This window comes from Cynara cardunculus, assembly GCF_001531365.2.
Source record: "Cynara cardunculus var. scolymus isolate 2C chromosome LG 10, CcrdV1, whole genome shotgun sequence".
NCBI classification, from domain to species: domain Eukaryota; kingdom Viridiplantae; phylum Streptophyta; class Magnoliopsida; order Asterales; family Asteraceae; genus Cynara; species Cynara cardunculus.
This window is the reverse complement of record NC_037537.1, coordinates 381,158-396,016: the sequence shown is the minus strand read 5'-3', so window position 1 is coordinate 396,016 and position 14,859 is coordinate 381,158. Positions and strand designations below refer to the sequence as shown.

At 33.7% G+C, this 14,859-nt stretch overlaps 1 protein-coding gene across 1 annotated transcript; it reads left to right on the top strand.

Annotated features, from left to right (window-relative positions):
* The first annotated feature begins 3,293 nt into the window (after positions 1-3,293).
* On the top strand, positions 3,294-12,033 carry LOC112520297 (EH domain-containing protein 1-like). Its single transcript, XM_025128615.1, has 16 exons — positions 3,294-3,378; positions 4,189-4,268; positions 5,885-5,953; positions 6,036-6,087; positions 6,277-6,370; positions 6,442-6,467; positions 6,791-6,832; positions 7,091-7,200; positions 7,482-7,584; positions 7,681-7,730; positions 8,189-8,317; positions 8,405-8,656; positions 9,015-9,094; positions 10,159-10,285; positions 10,360-10,503; positions 11,794-12,033. The coding sequence occupies exons 1-16, from the start codon at positions 3,294-3,296 to the stop codon at positions 11,977-11,979; spliced, it is 1,629 nt and encodes a 542-aa protein (XP_024984383.1). The 3' UTR covers positions 11,980-12,033.
* The last annotated feature ends 2,826 nt before the right edge of the window (positions 12,034-14,859 follow it).

Below are 14,859 nucleotides of genomic sequence, written 5' to 3'. Positions count from 1 at the left end.
AAAAATTTAGTATATTTAATTAAATATTATTTCTCTCTTTAAAACATCTATTTTTAATTCCTATTATCATTGGGAAGCATTAGAAAAATAATAAATCTCTCTATTTTAAGATTTCTCTAAAATTAGAGATTTTCACAATCTCTCTCTTATTTTCTTTATTTTAACATACAAAATATCATAACTGTCGGAGCAAACTAGCTGACAAGATTGATGGTAGCTTATAAACTAGTTGATTAACAAATCATGTTAAACAAAAACTAGCTGATAAAGTAGATAAAAAATGTAAAATGACAAAAAAAAACATCTTAAAAAATTAATCAATTTTCATAATATAATTAAAACAAATCTTTATTAATATATAAGTAGAAGTGGAGGCCCCCTTTACATTGTGAATTTTTAGGTTTAAGTGCATGACTTACCGCCAAGATTTTATTATCATTTTGGGGAGAAATATGTTTAAAAGATCATAAGGTAACTGAATTTTAGCTTACAAGTTATTTATTAGAACGCTACTTAGAGCAATTTTTTACTACTTGGAGTAATACTAATTGTTTTTTTATTAACCTGGATATCCCACCCGCTATGCGAGTCGACTAATCCCAGGATGACCACCTGCTTTGTAGATAGCCCGGAGTCACCGCATTTGAACCTCCGTGGCCACAAGAGGATTTTTATTTCTCCTGGGATTTGAACCTAAGACCTCATGATACTTTTGATATTTGGAGCCAAGCTCAAATCAACTAGACACCACACATGTGGTTAATTGTTATTAAGTACTACTTATTACAAATTAATACTAATTGTAGAATATTAATTAATATCAAATATTATTAATCATATTAATTGTAGATTATTTTGAATAAATATTATTCAATATATTTAATCAACCAAATAATCAAATATAACAATTCTAAAAATGTTATTTTAAGTTATATTTCATTTGTTTCACAAATAATAATACTTCGATGAATAATTTGAAAAACATATAATTCCACTATTAATTATTCTAACATGTATCAGTTAATAATCATCGGTAATATTAATATGTCAACAGAGGAATGTTTAAAAAGAATAAAAAAACAGAATAAAATATAGAAAATTCTATCATAATTTCTGGATCTAAAAAATGGACGACTTGTATTCACATGTGAATTCTTTATAAACATAAATGTAGGGAACCAATGAAGCAAATGTATAAATTTGGTTTTTTCATCCTTTTTTTGTATTTTTTTTGTAGTTCCTTCTTAAGAGAATCAGTAACCTCCTCGAAAATTATTGAGCTTGTTCTTGACTTCATCAAATTTCATATGAGACACATATCTTTGAAGTCTGGATGGTGTTGAAGGACTTGGAGTTAGAGTAGGATCAGATTCAGGTTTCTATGAAAGCTCTGCAATGTGCAGGCTGATTTCCAAGAGTTTCTTTGATTGCACTTAACTTTTATGCATGATGACTTCGATTATTCTCCATTGTTTCCAGCTTTGAGTATTACTCTGAATAGTGTTTTTTTTATTAACCTAGATATCCAATCCGCTATGCGAGTCGACTAATCTCATGGAGACCACCTGCTTTGCAGATAGCCCGGAGTCACCGCATTTGAATCTCCGTGGCCACAAGGGGATTTTTATTCCTTCTTGGATTTGAACCTGGAACCTCTTGAATAGTGTTGTTGATAAAGCTTCAAATAGATCTGTGTTTGTCATGTTTGGGACTGAAGAGCTAGATGTCTGAGTGGCTAGAAATGAAGTTTGACTTGCCTTAGGATCATGGATTTCTAGATGTAGCCTTGTAAACTCAGTTTTACAATAGTCACAAAAGCCTTTGAATTCAATTTTAGTACCCATTGTTCAGGGTAACCATGATGCAATAAATACATCAGTTATCACACCTGAAGTCATAGACGGATGTACAAATAGGGTTTTAGTAATTTTCACTCCATCATGACTTCCAACCAATCCTTGTATGATTTTAGAGAAGACACCTATGGTTGTTGTTGTTGCCATGGCGGCCGTCGTGGTGCAAGACTTGTATTCAAAGCCACGTTAAGACTGTGACATACCATGATTCGAGACATGTTTTTTTGGTGTTAATGCACATGTTTTTTTGGTGTTAATGCACTTCACCTTAAACCCCACCCTTACCCCACAACGAAAGAAGATCACTTCCTCCATCTTATCGGGTAAACCTCCTACCCATCTTCCCCAGCCTTCCCTTTTTCCCTCCTCATTCTTCATAACGTTGTCTCTTTCATCCCTTCCCCATCACCTGCAACATCGCCCCCCCTCCTCCTGCCCCCCTCTCTCTCACACACTTCTGCTAGTTTCCTCCATTGCACTTCTTTTACAACTTATTTCACTTTTTTCTCTTTAAAACGATATCTCTGGGACCTTTTTAATACATTTTATGACTAGGATACCTCCAAATATGGAAGAGAATTCAAAGCATTCTAAAAACGTATTGGTGAGCTTTTGAGGCTCGAATTTATGTTGTATAATATTAATAGAAATAATAAGAAAAGACCAAAATGCCCCTCACTTCTGACATAATTTTTTAATTGGTAGGAGGAAGGGTTCAATTTGCAACAAAATTCATATCACATGATTAAAGACAGAGATATTTCAGTTTAAATGTTTCTACTAATGAGATTAAATATGTTATAGTGTTTTAAAAATGTATTAAGATAATGAGTTTATAAAATATTTTAATAATATAAAATTAATATTATAATTACTAAAATAGAACGGTTGTTATTGTTGGATGTAAGTTTTTTTTAGAGGTTTAGTGATGTATATTACTTAAAATTCAAGATTATAAGTAATTTTACGTAAATACAACTTATTAAAACTCCATTTTTAAATTCATGTAACTAACTATAGATAAACATAATCAAATACAAGATAAACATCCATTTTAAATATAAAAAATCTAAAATATAATTAAGATGATCATTTAGTTGTAACAAAATATTTAATTATTATCTTTATAAAAATTATATTATTAAATCAAAAATAAATTACTTTGTTATTAAATCTAAATTAAATTATAATAAATTATTGGATAAAAAAATTACAAAAAAAAATTGGTATACACGGAGACCAAAGATGTAATTACTCTTAAAATAACGTTGAAACGAAGTGCAGCGGGAGTATAATGTCGTACGGTCACGTTACGTATAAAAATGTCGCAAGAGCCGACATGCAAGGCGCAAAACATGCGTCTTCGAATTTCAGAAACATTCTCTCAAAACCCCCCCAAATGTTGATCTAACAAAAACCTCAATCGCGCACCAATTAATGGAGATCGTATCTAGTTCAATTGCTTCTTGTCCAAAGGAACATCGGAAAATCTATCAACAATGGTTCGATTATATCGATTCAGGTCTAATTCCATTCAGTTTTCTCTAATTTAACTTGTTAATGTAGTGATTCAACTTTGATATTCAGGTTTCAATTGGTAAATTATATGGATTCGATCATTTCACAAGCGCATATATGTATGTTTGTCCCCGTACATGATTTAGTATCGCCTAGCTTTTTTGATTTGTGGGTTCGGGTTGATTTGATTCTTGTATATGATGGATTCACACGCAGGAACATTCACTGGTGCCTGTATGTGTGTGTTTGCTTTATCTATTGCTTTTATTTGTGGATTCGGGTTAAATTTCTATCAGGTCCACGTATATGATCAATTGACACCATGTGTTACATCTATATGTAATTAAAAAGGTATTTGCTTACATATATGTATGGATCTGGATATCGCTTTATATGTATTTGTATAATGTGGATACGTTTTGTATGGATGTGTACTTACATATGTGTGTGTGGTTCCTTCACTTGCATTTACCCCTAAAAGAAAGAGTCCACTCCATGGCTTCCTTATCCCAATTATGTTTCTGAACTACTCCCTTTCTTTAAAAATGGGATAAATTAGTGGTTTTTTTATTTGTATATAATCAAGGTAAATTGTCCCAAAGATGTCTCTAATTTTACTTCTTTCTAAATTGCAACCTGAACTACTATGTTTGGGGATGGTGGGAAATTTGGTTTATTGTCCTACTTGAATTCTCTCTTGTTGGAATCACATATACACATGCCCGAACTTTATTTTCATATGTGTATTTTTCTGTTGTATATAATAAGAATAATATAATGCAAGCGTAATTATGTTGCTGGGATTTGTCTGCAGATGGTGATGGTCGGATAACGGGTATTGAGGCCACAGAGTTCTTGGCTATGTCAAAGTTAGCAAAGTCTGAACTTAAGCAGGTGAGTACAGCAATATTTGTTGATCATTTTTTAGCCTTGGAGCACAATAGCATCAAATTGCTTTCTAGTTTTAAATGTAATCATGAAGAGGAGTAAGAGATGATGTACGGCTATTACTTTCGTCAATCCTAGTATTTTTCACAAATTTATGTTTTTGTAATCACATTTGGCTGTTTCCTGTTTTTCTTATTTTACATTGGCTGAGATGAAGCTCATGTTGTATTATTACCCATTCCTCTGTTTTTGTCTTTGAAACATTAATACCATCTATGTCTAAATCGATTGATGGCTTTCTGATAGAAACTCAAGTCAAAGCTCACAACTTGTGACTTTAGTATACACTCTCATAGGCCATAGCTTGGTGCATTCACCGACATACTGTACTAGTACAAATGTGCTGTTCATTTTATTTGATTCATTGCATTGTATAGACGTAAGACACTTTTCTACTTTTGCTCTTTCCTATGTACTTTCTATTACTGTATACTTTCTATATCCGCTCATATTGTATCACTTTTCCAAGGGAATTTTGGCATATGAAGTTTGTCACGTGGACGGACCCAGTTAGGTGGTAAAGGTGGCATGTGCCACCGTTTCATTCCCCTGTCGTAGTGTTAAAAAAATTTAGGTTCGTGAAAGGTGCAACCATACTGATTTCTTGTGTGCCACCATATATATTTTGAAACTACGATAAGAACACAAGTTTCCTTGGTAGAGTTGGTTTGCAAGAGTTTTTTTTTCTACCCCAGACCCGAATTTCGAATCTTGTTGGTGTTATTTTCTTTGTTTTTAGCTTTTAATTTCAGGTTATTATGTTTTTGAAATTTTTTGCAATAAAAGACTTGAACACAAGACCTCACATATGAAAAACAATGAACTAACCAATAGACCAATTATGATGTTTTGAAAAATATCCCGACATTTGTTTCTTATAGTCAAATGTTGCCAACGTTTGAAAATTTTCGTGGCCCGTCCCTGGTTTGTCATATGGTGATACTATAATTTGTTTCACTGTGTACGTGGATGGAAGGGCTTCTATTTTGCCTTTGGATTCAGTTTGATCCATGAGATACACTGGCTTATTTGGTTGAAGCTTATAAGTTGAGAAAATTGCTAGGTTGATACTATTCTCTTCTTTTTTGCTTCTCCTTTGGTAAAAAGAAATGTTAATACTTTGAACACATATATATATTCAAAGGTTAAGATTGAAAGATTCAATAGAGTAGTTGAAGAATGAGAACAGACAAGATCCAGTTTATATACCATAAAAGTAAAAATTCGAGTTTTCTTATTTATTTGTATTTTCTTTTTTCATGGATCTTGCATCCACATGCTTTTGGTAAGTAGCTTAGTGCTTCTATTGTATTGACTTTTTTCCCACCATCCTGCATGTTGCAGCATGCCCGGTTTTTGTTGATATGCTACGAGTTTTTGTACCATACTTTTGCAGTTGAAATCTGATATTAATACCACCAAGCTAAACATTTTTTTGGTGCTGTCAGTCTGATAAAATGAAAGATGGTGGTTTATTTCTCCCACTAAACTTTCTTTCTTATATAATACCCTTTGTCAATTTTAGATTTTGCTCCGTTGATATTAGAAATTGTGGTTTGAAGGTTTGGACGATTGCAGATTCTAAGAGACAAGGATTTCTAGGTTTTAAAGAGTTCATCACCGCAATGCAGGTTCGTCTGTTATTTATGAACACCCATTATTTACATTTACAGTTGTACAAGAATCTGATGGTGTTCTATTTCATGGCCATAGTTGGTGACTCTCGCACAAGCAGGACATGACCTAAGTATAGATTTATTGAGAAACACAGGCATGTAAATACATTTTACTAACTAGCCTTCCCCTTTCTATATTAACTGTTTATTATTTAAGAGAATCTATGCCAGTAACCAATTGAACATGGATCTTATAAACCATGTTATCGATGCTTCATATGATACAATCTACAAATGTTATTAATGAACATAACCACCATCTTTTGTGCTTTCTTTGTGTTCTATAGATGTGGAGCGTTTGGAACTTCCAGCAATGGAAGGTTTGGGTTCGTTTCTGGCGGTAAGTACACATTTTTTTTCTAGCTACCATTTGTGTTAATTGAACTCTTTATTACATTAACTGTTTACTTTTGGTTCATCTTCCAGAAGCGTAATGCTTCAAGAAACGATGGTAGCCTTGAATCAAATGGTTGGTGCATCTCTCATCTTTATTACTCCCTCGTTTCTATAGTAAGTGTCCTTTCTTGAGTTTCAAGAGTCAAGAAAAATACATTTCACCTTAGAAACTTACAGTAACTTATCTATTTTTTATATAAAATAGTAACCATATATAAGAGAACCACAAAGCAGTTTTCTAGAATATGAAACACATACAAATTAGTTTTTTGAACATGGAAGTACTTCGTTTGACATCCAAAGACAGAATGTAGACACTTAATATGGAATTGATGTATTATTTTATTTACTGTTATGGTTGATTGTTATTGATTCGAGATGATGTAGGTATGCCAGCACTGAACTCTTTGTTTTCTTCAAAATCTAGTAAGAAGGTAAGTATTTTCACTCATGCCATCGAGGTTTGTTTCACGGAATGCTGTTATTCTTCTTGGGCTTTCTCAAGTGCCCTTTTGTGGGTTCTAATAAACATATAAATTATAAACATTTTTATTTGGCTGAATTTCGTAACATCTTCACGAACTTACTTCTAGAAATGGTAGTTTACTTCGTTGGGCTCTTACAACTCATTTAAAAGGGTTTTTCAGGATTAGCATGTAGTTGAAGACTATTTTCTTTTTTTTTCTTTTCAGACAGCTCTTAGTGAAGTGACATCTATAGTTGATGGATTAAAGAAATTGTACAACGATAAGCTAAAGCCGTTGGAAGTTACTTATCAATACAATGACTTTGTATCCCCTTTATTGGTGAGAGAATTCTGACATATGTTTGGTTTTCTTTATTTCACTTTACGTTATGCAAATCTTTTGAGCAAGCTTTATGTTTTCTTTTTGCGCAATTTGCACAAGATAGGGGTCTTCATGAAAAACAACCGCCATACTCTTCGGAATAGAGGTCAGGTTCACGTACATTCACCCCCCAGACCCCACCTCTGGGTGGGACATACTGAGCTTGTTTGGTTTGGCTCGGTTTCTATTTGCTTATGTTGCTAAAACTTATAATGTTGTGTTCTGAACATCATATGCAGACAAATAGCGACTTCGATGCTAAACCTATGGTAATGCTTCTTGGTCAATACTCAACTGGGAAAACAACATTTATAAAACATATGCTTAAAAGCAATTACCCAGGTCAGTTATCTTCTTTCATTTATTAAATATCTTCTTTTCTTGAATTATTACTGCAGTAAGACGCAAGCTTTATGATCTTGCTTTTTCCATGTACAGGAGCTCACATTGGACCAGAGCCAACCACCGATAGATTTATTGTTGTTATGGTAATCTTATCTTATATTGGGACCTCCGGTCTTTCCTCAAGTACCCTTTTGTAGGGTATTCTAATGGGGTTCCACATATTCTCATATGGTATCAGAGTCGAGGACTATCACTCTAGACTCTAGACTCGACACTTTGATGCAATCTCTACCCGTCTATCCCCCTCTTGACACTCTGAGACAATTTGTTCCTGTCTAGCCTCCTTTGGAGGGGATGAGTTTGAGTCTCGCATTAGTTAGAGTTGGGACCATTTCTCCTCAATGTACATTGGAACCTATGTTCTCTCTTGAAGGGCTCCTTAGGAGAGTAATCTAATGGGTTTCTACATATTCTCACAGTGATCTTATCTTATGTGATTCCGTTTAGTTTTGTTTTATTAGAGTTCTCAACTTGTAGTTTGCTTTAATTCTTGATGTCTCGTTGCATGATTCATATATATTTGTTCATTCTTTGAATGCAGAATGGACCAGATGAGAGAAGCATTCCTGGGAACACTATTGCTGTACGAGCAGATATGCCATTTACTGGCCTTGCAACATTTGGAGGAGCATTTTTATCGAAATTTGAGTGTTCTCAGATGAACCATCCTGTAAGCTGATATCCATCATTAATGGTTCACCATTTCATTCATTTGTTTTCATAGAATTTAACCAAGTTTTTCCTAATCCATTTCTAGCTTCTGGAGCATATATCATTTGTTGACAGCCCTGGTGTTTTATCTGGAGAGAAGCAACGTACGCAAAGAAGTTATGATTTTACTGGCGTCATAAAGTGGTTTGCAGAAAAATGTGATCTAATTCTCCTTCTTTTTGACCCTCACAAACTTGATATAAGTGATGAATTCAAGCGCGTGATTTCAACTCTACATGGTCAAGATGACAAGATTCGCGTAGTCCTTAACAAAGCAGACCAAGTTGATACACAAAAAGTAAGCTGCAAACCAAGTGTGTTTCGGCTTTCTTTTCTTTGCATTTGGTGGATGGGATGGAACAAAAACTTATTGCCCCATGTTTGGTTTGACGTTAGACCGGGATATGACAAGATGGACAATTTGCAATTTTTTGGCCCACTAAAATAGGTGGAACCAAAGTTAGGGAGATGAGACAGGATTGGTAAACTACTAAATCACCCATGTCAAATCAAAACCTAAAACTTTGCACATTCTTTCACCCACCTACCTCGCTACCGCCTGTCCAATCTTCCAATCCTATCTATGAAGTGTTCAAGTATTGGTTAGTTATTGCATTTATTCTGAATATCTAACCTTCTTCCTTGTTCTATTGAAGTTGATGCGAGTTTATGGTGCGTTGATGTGGTCACTTGGGAAAGTTTTGAACACACCAGAAGTGGCGCGTGTTTATATTGGGTATACATTTTTTGTGGTTCCTTGTTTTATGCTTGTACTCCACTCTAACCATTTGATGTTTCTTATGCATCAAGATATGGTTTCTTATAACCATTTGATGTTTCTTATACATCATGACCTCTGATAGGTCGTTATGGAGACACAAGACTAGGGTAGAATATTGTATGTAAGGACTTGTGGTTTTGGGGGGCAGGGGAGGAGGGGAGAGATAAGAGGGTAGAGATATTGTCTATGTACATCCTATTTTTTGACACCCTATTACATGTAGGATCTACTGGGTTGATTTGGTACTATAAATCAAGATATTTGGTAGGAGACATACTTGTATGTCATCCTTGGGGGTGTAGCCCCTTTGAGCAAGCTCATCAAAAGGCTTGGCAACCTTAAACCTATAACAAGCCTGAGTTGAGCCGATCCAAGCATATACAAGCCACTTGGGGTAACTTTTTGTAATTCTATATTAGCTTAGTTTTAATTTGTATGAAGTAAGCCAGAGTTTGTGATTCAAGCCCATAGTACCTGGACCAAGGCTATGAGCTTACACCAGCATGTACGAATTAAGCCTATAGAATTCGAGTCAAGTCTTTAGCCTTTGGGGCGAGACAGAGCTGAGCATCTTGATCAGCTAGCCAAGTCATGAGTCAAGCCCGAGCCTACCTATATTTTCATTCACTGACCTTTGGGCTCTGCTTTGCACGAATATTCCCCTAGGCAGACTGAAGTATCCTTCTGTAAACCTTAAGGGCCAGCTCAACTAGCAAATAAAGGCTAGGCCTTGGGGATCCTCCACATAGGTTGCTTTAGTTCGAGTCTTCTCAGTGCCACTGGAGATTTTCATGACTATTACCTTCAGGACCCCATGGGATTTAGTGATCAGTTGAGGTGTGCGCAAGCTGGCCCAGACAACGACGGTACCCAAAAAAAATATCCCTTAGTATTAACTAGATTCGTAAGAAGTAGATAGGATATTTGATGTTAGAATACATATTTGAGTTCTTTTTCCTTCATTTAATTCATTTCTGTCATCAACTACCCACTGCTGACGGCTTTTGTCTTTCTGGCAGATCGTTCGGTGATAAACCAGTCAATTTAGAAGCACTTGATTCCATGGGCAAGGAGCTTTTTGAGAAAGAACAGGATGACCTCCTTTTAGACTTGATAGACATTCCAAAGAAAGCTTGTGATCGTCGAGTATGTTTACCTGAAAATTTTATTTTGTTTTTGCCTTTTTTGTAGAAATCTAAAAGAAACTAAATTGTTTTCAGATCAATGAGTTCGTTAAACGTGCTCGGGCTGCAAAGATACACGCCTATATAATCGGCCATTTGAAAAAAGAAATGCCTACCATGTTGGGTAAAACTAAAGCTCAGCAGAAGCTCGTGGATAATCTTCAAGATGAATTTGCCAAGGTATTCCTTCTTCTCCCTCCATTTTACTCATACACTACACATCCAGAATTCTTAATTTGTAAACCAAACCATACCAAACAGGACCGTATATCCCACCTGGGGTTGGCATGTAGAAGGCCTAATCTCTATCTTAAAGAGTAAAGCAGTTGTTTCCATATTGCGGACTTGCAGTAGCTCTAGTCCTTTGATGGTAATTTATAGGAAAGACCCATATATTGATTACTAAAATTTTCTGATTTTAACATCTGATCTTGTGGTTTGTTTTAACCGATTTAGTCACTATACTTCGCTTTTCTCACAACAACATCCTTGGTACACACATTGTGGGGTTACACATATATCCTTTGTTGTTTTAAAAGGTTCCCCCTGACCTCTTAATGGTAAAATTTAGCTTACGACTGGGTGGGATATATTAGGGGCCATTTACCTAAACACTTACCCGGTAAGCACTTACTGGTAAAATTCAACACAATTGTTTACTTACCAGGTAAGATTTTATTCACTAAAACGCATCGTATGCAACAATTTATCCCGGTAAGCGCTAACCATGGTAAGAGTCCTCGTCCTCACTTACCGGGTAAAACTCTCGATTCTTGTCTTCGCTCTTACCGAGTAAGATTTTTAGTCCTTGCCGTATTCATCCGGTAAAGTAAAGTGACTTGGTAAGTGCTTACTCGGGTAAGTGTTTGGTAAACGGCACCTTAGACTTGTTTGGTTTGGTTATTTTGATGTAACATCAACACACAGATACATTTGTACTCCACATGTTGGTTTGTGTGGACAGTGATAGTAATGTCACCTTAGCGAAGGAAACTCAAGCAAAACGGTCAAATCTTTCATGATTAAACCATAGAGATCACATGTTAAAATCGGAAAACAAGAGCTCGAAATATGATTCTTGGCTTCACTTGCATAATGCCTTGATGATCAAAAGATTTGAGTGTTGGGAGTCCCACAACAGCTAGACAAAGACCATTAAACCTATATATATATATATATATATATATATATACTCTCTATAAGGGCTCTCTTAGAGAGAATTCAAAGGTGGTTCCACATATCCTAACACTGTAGTAGAGACGGAGTTTACCACATATAGGGACTCGACATGCTCTTTCGCTTCCGTTTTAGGAGTACAAATATAGGAACTTAACATAACTCTATGCAATAAAGACTAAATTCATTGAAAGTTGTCATGATATCTAATAGGAACTTAACATAACTCTATGCAATAAAGACTAAATTCATTGAAAGTTGTCATGATATCTAACTTGAAGAAAAAAAACACAGATTCAACGGGATCACCATCTTCCGCCGGGTGATTTTCCGGATGTGGAACACTTTAGGGAAGTTCTTGGTACATACAACATTGACAAATTTGAGAAAGTGAAGAGCAAGATGATTCAGGTTGTGGATGACATGCTTGCATATGATATCCCTGAGCTCTTGAAAAACTTCAGAAATCCTTATGATTAAAACCAACCCAACCAATGGTATGTTCCTTTAATTCTATTATTACTCCTGTGTACAAGGCATGCATTTTTTGTTTTTTGAGGTCAAATTATTCCAAAATTGATATAAATCTGTAATACCTGTTGGAACTTGAGGGACTTTGTCACACATTGGAAGGAAAAAAGTGCTTATAATAAAAGTTCTTTTTTGAAGTATATAATATTTTTATACGGCAAATGCAACAAATAAACTCACATACCCTCCTCACCTTTGGTGAGGTTTGAACCCCTGATCTCCTAGGAGGCCAAAGACTACGATACCGTTAGCCCAAAGGCCCTTTGGTAGAGTAGTTTGTTTTCCATGGAACATATACACATTTGCCAAAATCGAGTTCATGTGCTTGAACTCGATTAGATAATTGTATCTTCTCGACCGTGATATCCATAACTGTAGCACACGCGAGGATAAATTTTGTCTTAGGATATTGTATAATTTATTGTCTTTTATCTGTTTAACAAGTATTTTGTTTGGAATAATAATCAGCACATTAGGAAGAGCTTAACTCTTGTTGTTGTTTACATTTATTTATGTTTTACAAATATTATATCACATTAATTTTATGAAAACATTTTTATGTGTTTGTCTTGAATATTAACAATAAATTTTTACATAAAGCTTGGCAATTTGTTTGTAATCCAACTTGGAGCTCCTCTTTTCCCTTCACATCTATTAAGTCATCGACATCTCAGGGTATATGTTTATTAGCAGCTTAATGAGTTTAATGAGATTTACAGCTTATTCAATCAGCTGTATACGACTTTTTGGTAGTGACTTAATGATATATAAAGTGGTTTATTCAGTAAGCTTCTAGAGAAAAGTTTTATGCAAAAAAACAAGATTTTTCTAAATCTGCTCCTCCCAATCTATGTTTCTTCCATCTATGAAAAAAAATCTTTCAAACCAAAATCTTCTCAATCTACACAGACAGATTAATCCGCACATATAATTTTATCTATACATGGCGTAATAAAAAATCAGCCAAACAGCCCCTCCGTCTAGAAAATCAGTTGCATCCAAAAAACATCTAAGTGGGATAAAAACATGGTGTTATCCCGATCAGATTTTTTTTCTTATTTCAAAAGAACATGGTTCGAATTAAATGTGTTCTTAACCTTGTTTGCATTACTTTTCAAGCGACGAACCCAAGCCATCAGAATGAAGCAGAGTTGGTTAATAAGAAGTAAACTTAGAATATTTCTTAAAACATCTAACATATCATCATTAGATTGTTTTAAGTTAGAACCGATTCTAAATAATGTTTGGTGTTGATCAAGACAAATTGCATTGGGTGAGGTTAAATGAGATCATATACTAATTGCAGATTCCTACCAATTTCACACTCATATATAGAGACATAAAGCATTCAGGTTTTTTCAGACCTGGTCCAACTCGTTTATGGTAAGCAAAAAAAAAAAAAAGAGGCCGAGCTTTTTCAAACCCGAGCCAAGCTCCAGCTTTGGATGTGAAAATAGACTCGGTAGGCTTTGTTATGAAGGGTTATTTCGGGCTTTCCGATAAAAATCCTAAAACTTAAATGTTTTGAAAAAAATAATATTTTATTAAATGTATTAAATATTATAATAATATAATTAATGTCGTAATATTCAAAATGAGAAGTTATTGAAGTTCATTGTTACTTTTTTTTATGGAAACTTTGATTTTTGATTTTCTACTATGGAGAAATTTTGAAGAATGATTTTACATTTTATATTTTTACTATTTAATACTCCCTCTGTCCGAGTATAATGTCTATATTTCTAATTTAATTTGTTTAAAAAGAAACCTCTTACCAAACACATATCGGATAATAGTTTACCGGCAAGTCACTTAACTTATCGGCGTAACATTATCGGACATCAAAATAGATTATTGGTAAGGGGTTGTTTGTTTATCTCTTAATAGTTCCATTAAGAGGCAATCTATGAATCGTTAAGAGGTGAATCTTGTTTAAAAAAAATTATGTCTCTTAATGGGTTCTAAAACCCTTTGAATGGTTTTGTATCATGGGTCTCCCTTAACCATTCAGTACCCTAATTCCATTGTAAACAATTACCGAATAATTATATTTCATTTTGCACTATATCATGAGAGCCTCTTAATCATTCTGACCACTTCATTATTTTGCACCAAACTATTCATTAAATGTCAAACAGCCCTTAAGTGTGTTTTACCCAGCAAAAAAGTTTTTTCCTTTTACTGAGTAATATTCGTTGTTATGTTTTTTACTAGGTAAGATTCTCAGTTCTTGTCATGCTCATTCAGTAAGATAAGTAACACTCAGTAAGACCATATCCAAACTTGACACTGAAAAAACACAAAAAAAACACCAAATATTGTACGCTCATTAACACCAAAAAAGTCATGTCTAACCACATTCTAAAAAAACACCAAATTTTGGATCTCATATTAAAATAACTAATTTTATTTAATATTAAACTATTTTTCGTAACAATAATTTTAATTTATAAATATATATTATATCAATAAATAATTAGTAATTAATTTATATAATGAATACTTATTAAAATAAATGCAACAAATTTGATTAATAAATTTTATATTATAAAAATTTATAGATTTTTGTCAAGAAGTTATGTTTTTCCGGTATTATATTTTGTTATGAATTTACATTTTACTAGTTTTTATTAATACAAAATTTTAAAATAATTTTTCCAATATAGAGTTAAAATAAATAAAAAAACAATATTTTAATATGTTTTTTAAATATTAATTAATAATTTATATAACTAATATAAAAATCTAAATAATTATATCTAAAACTAAATATTATTTAAACAATAAATCACAATTATTAATAAATTCGATATTAAGATATTGTCTTAC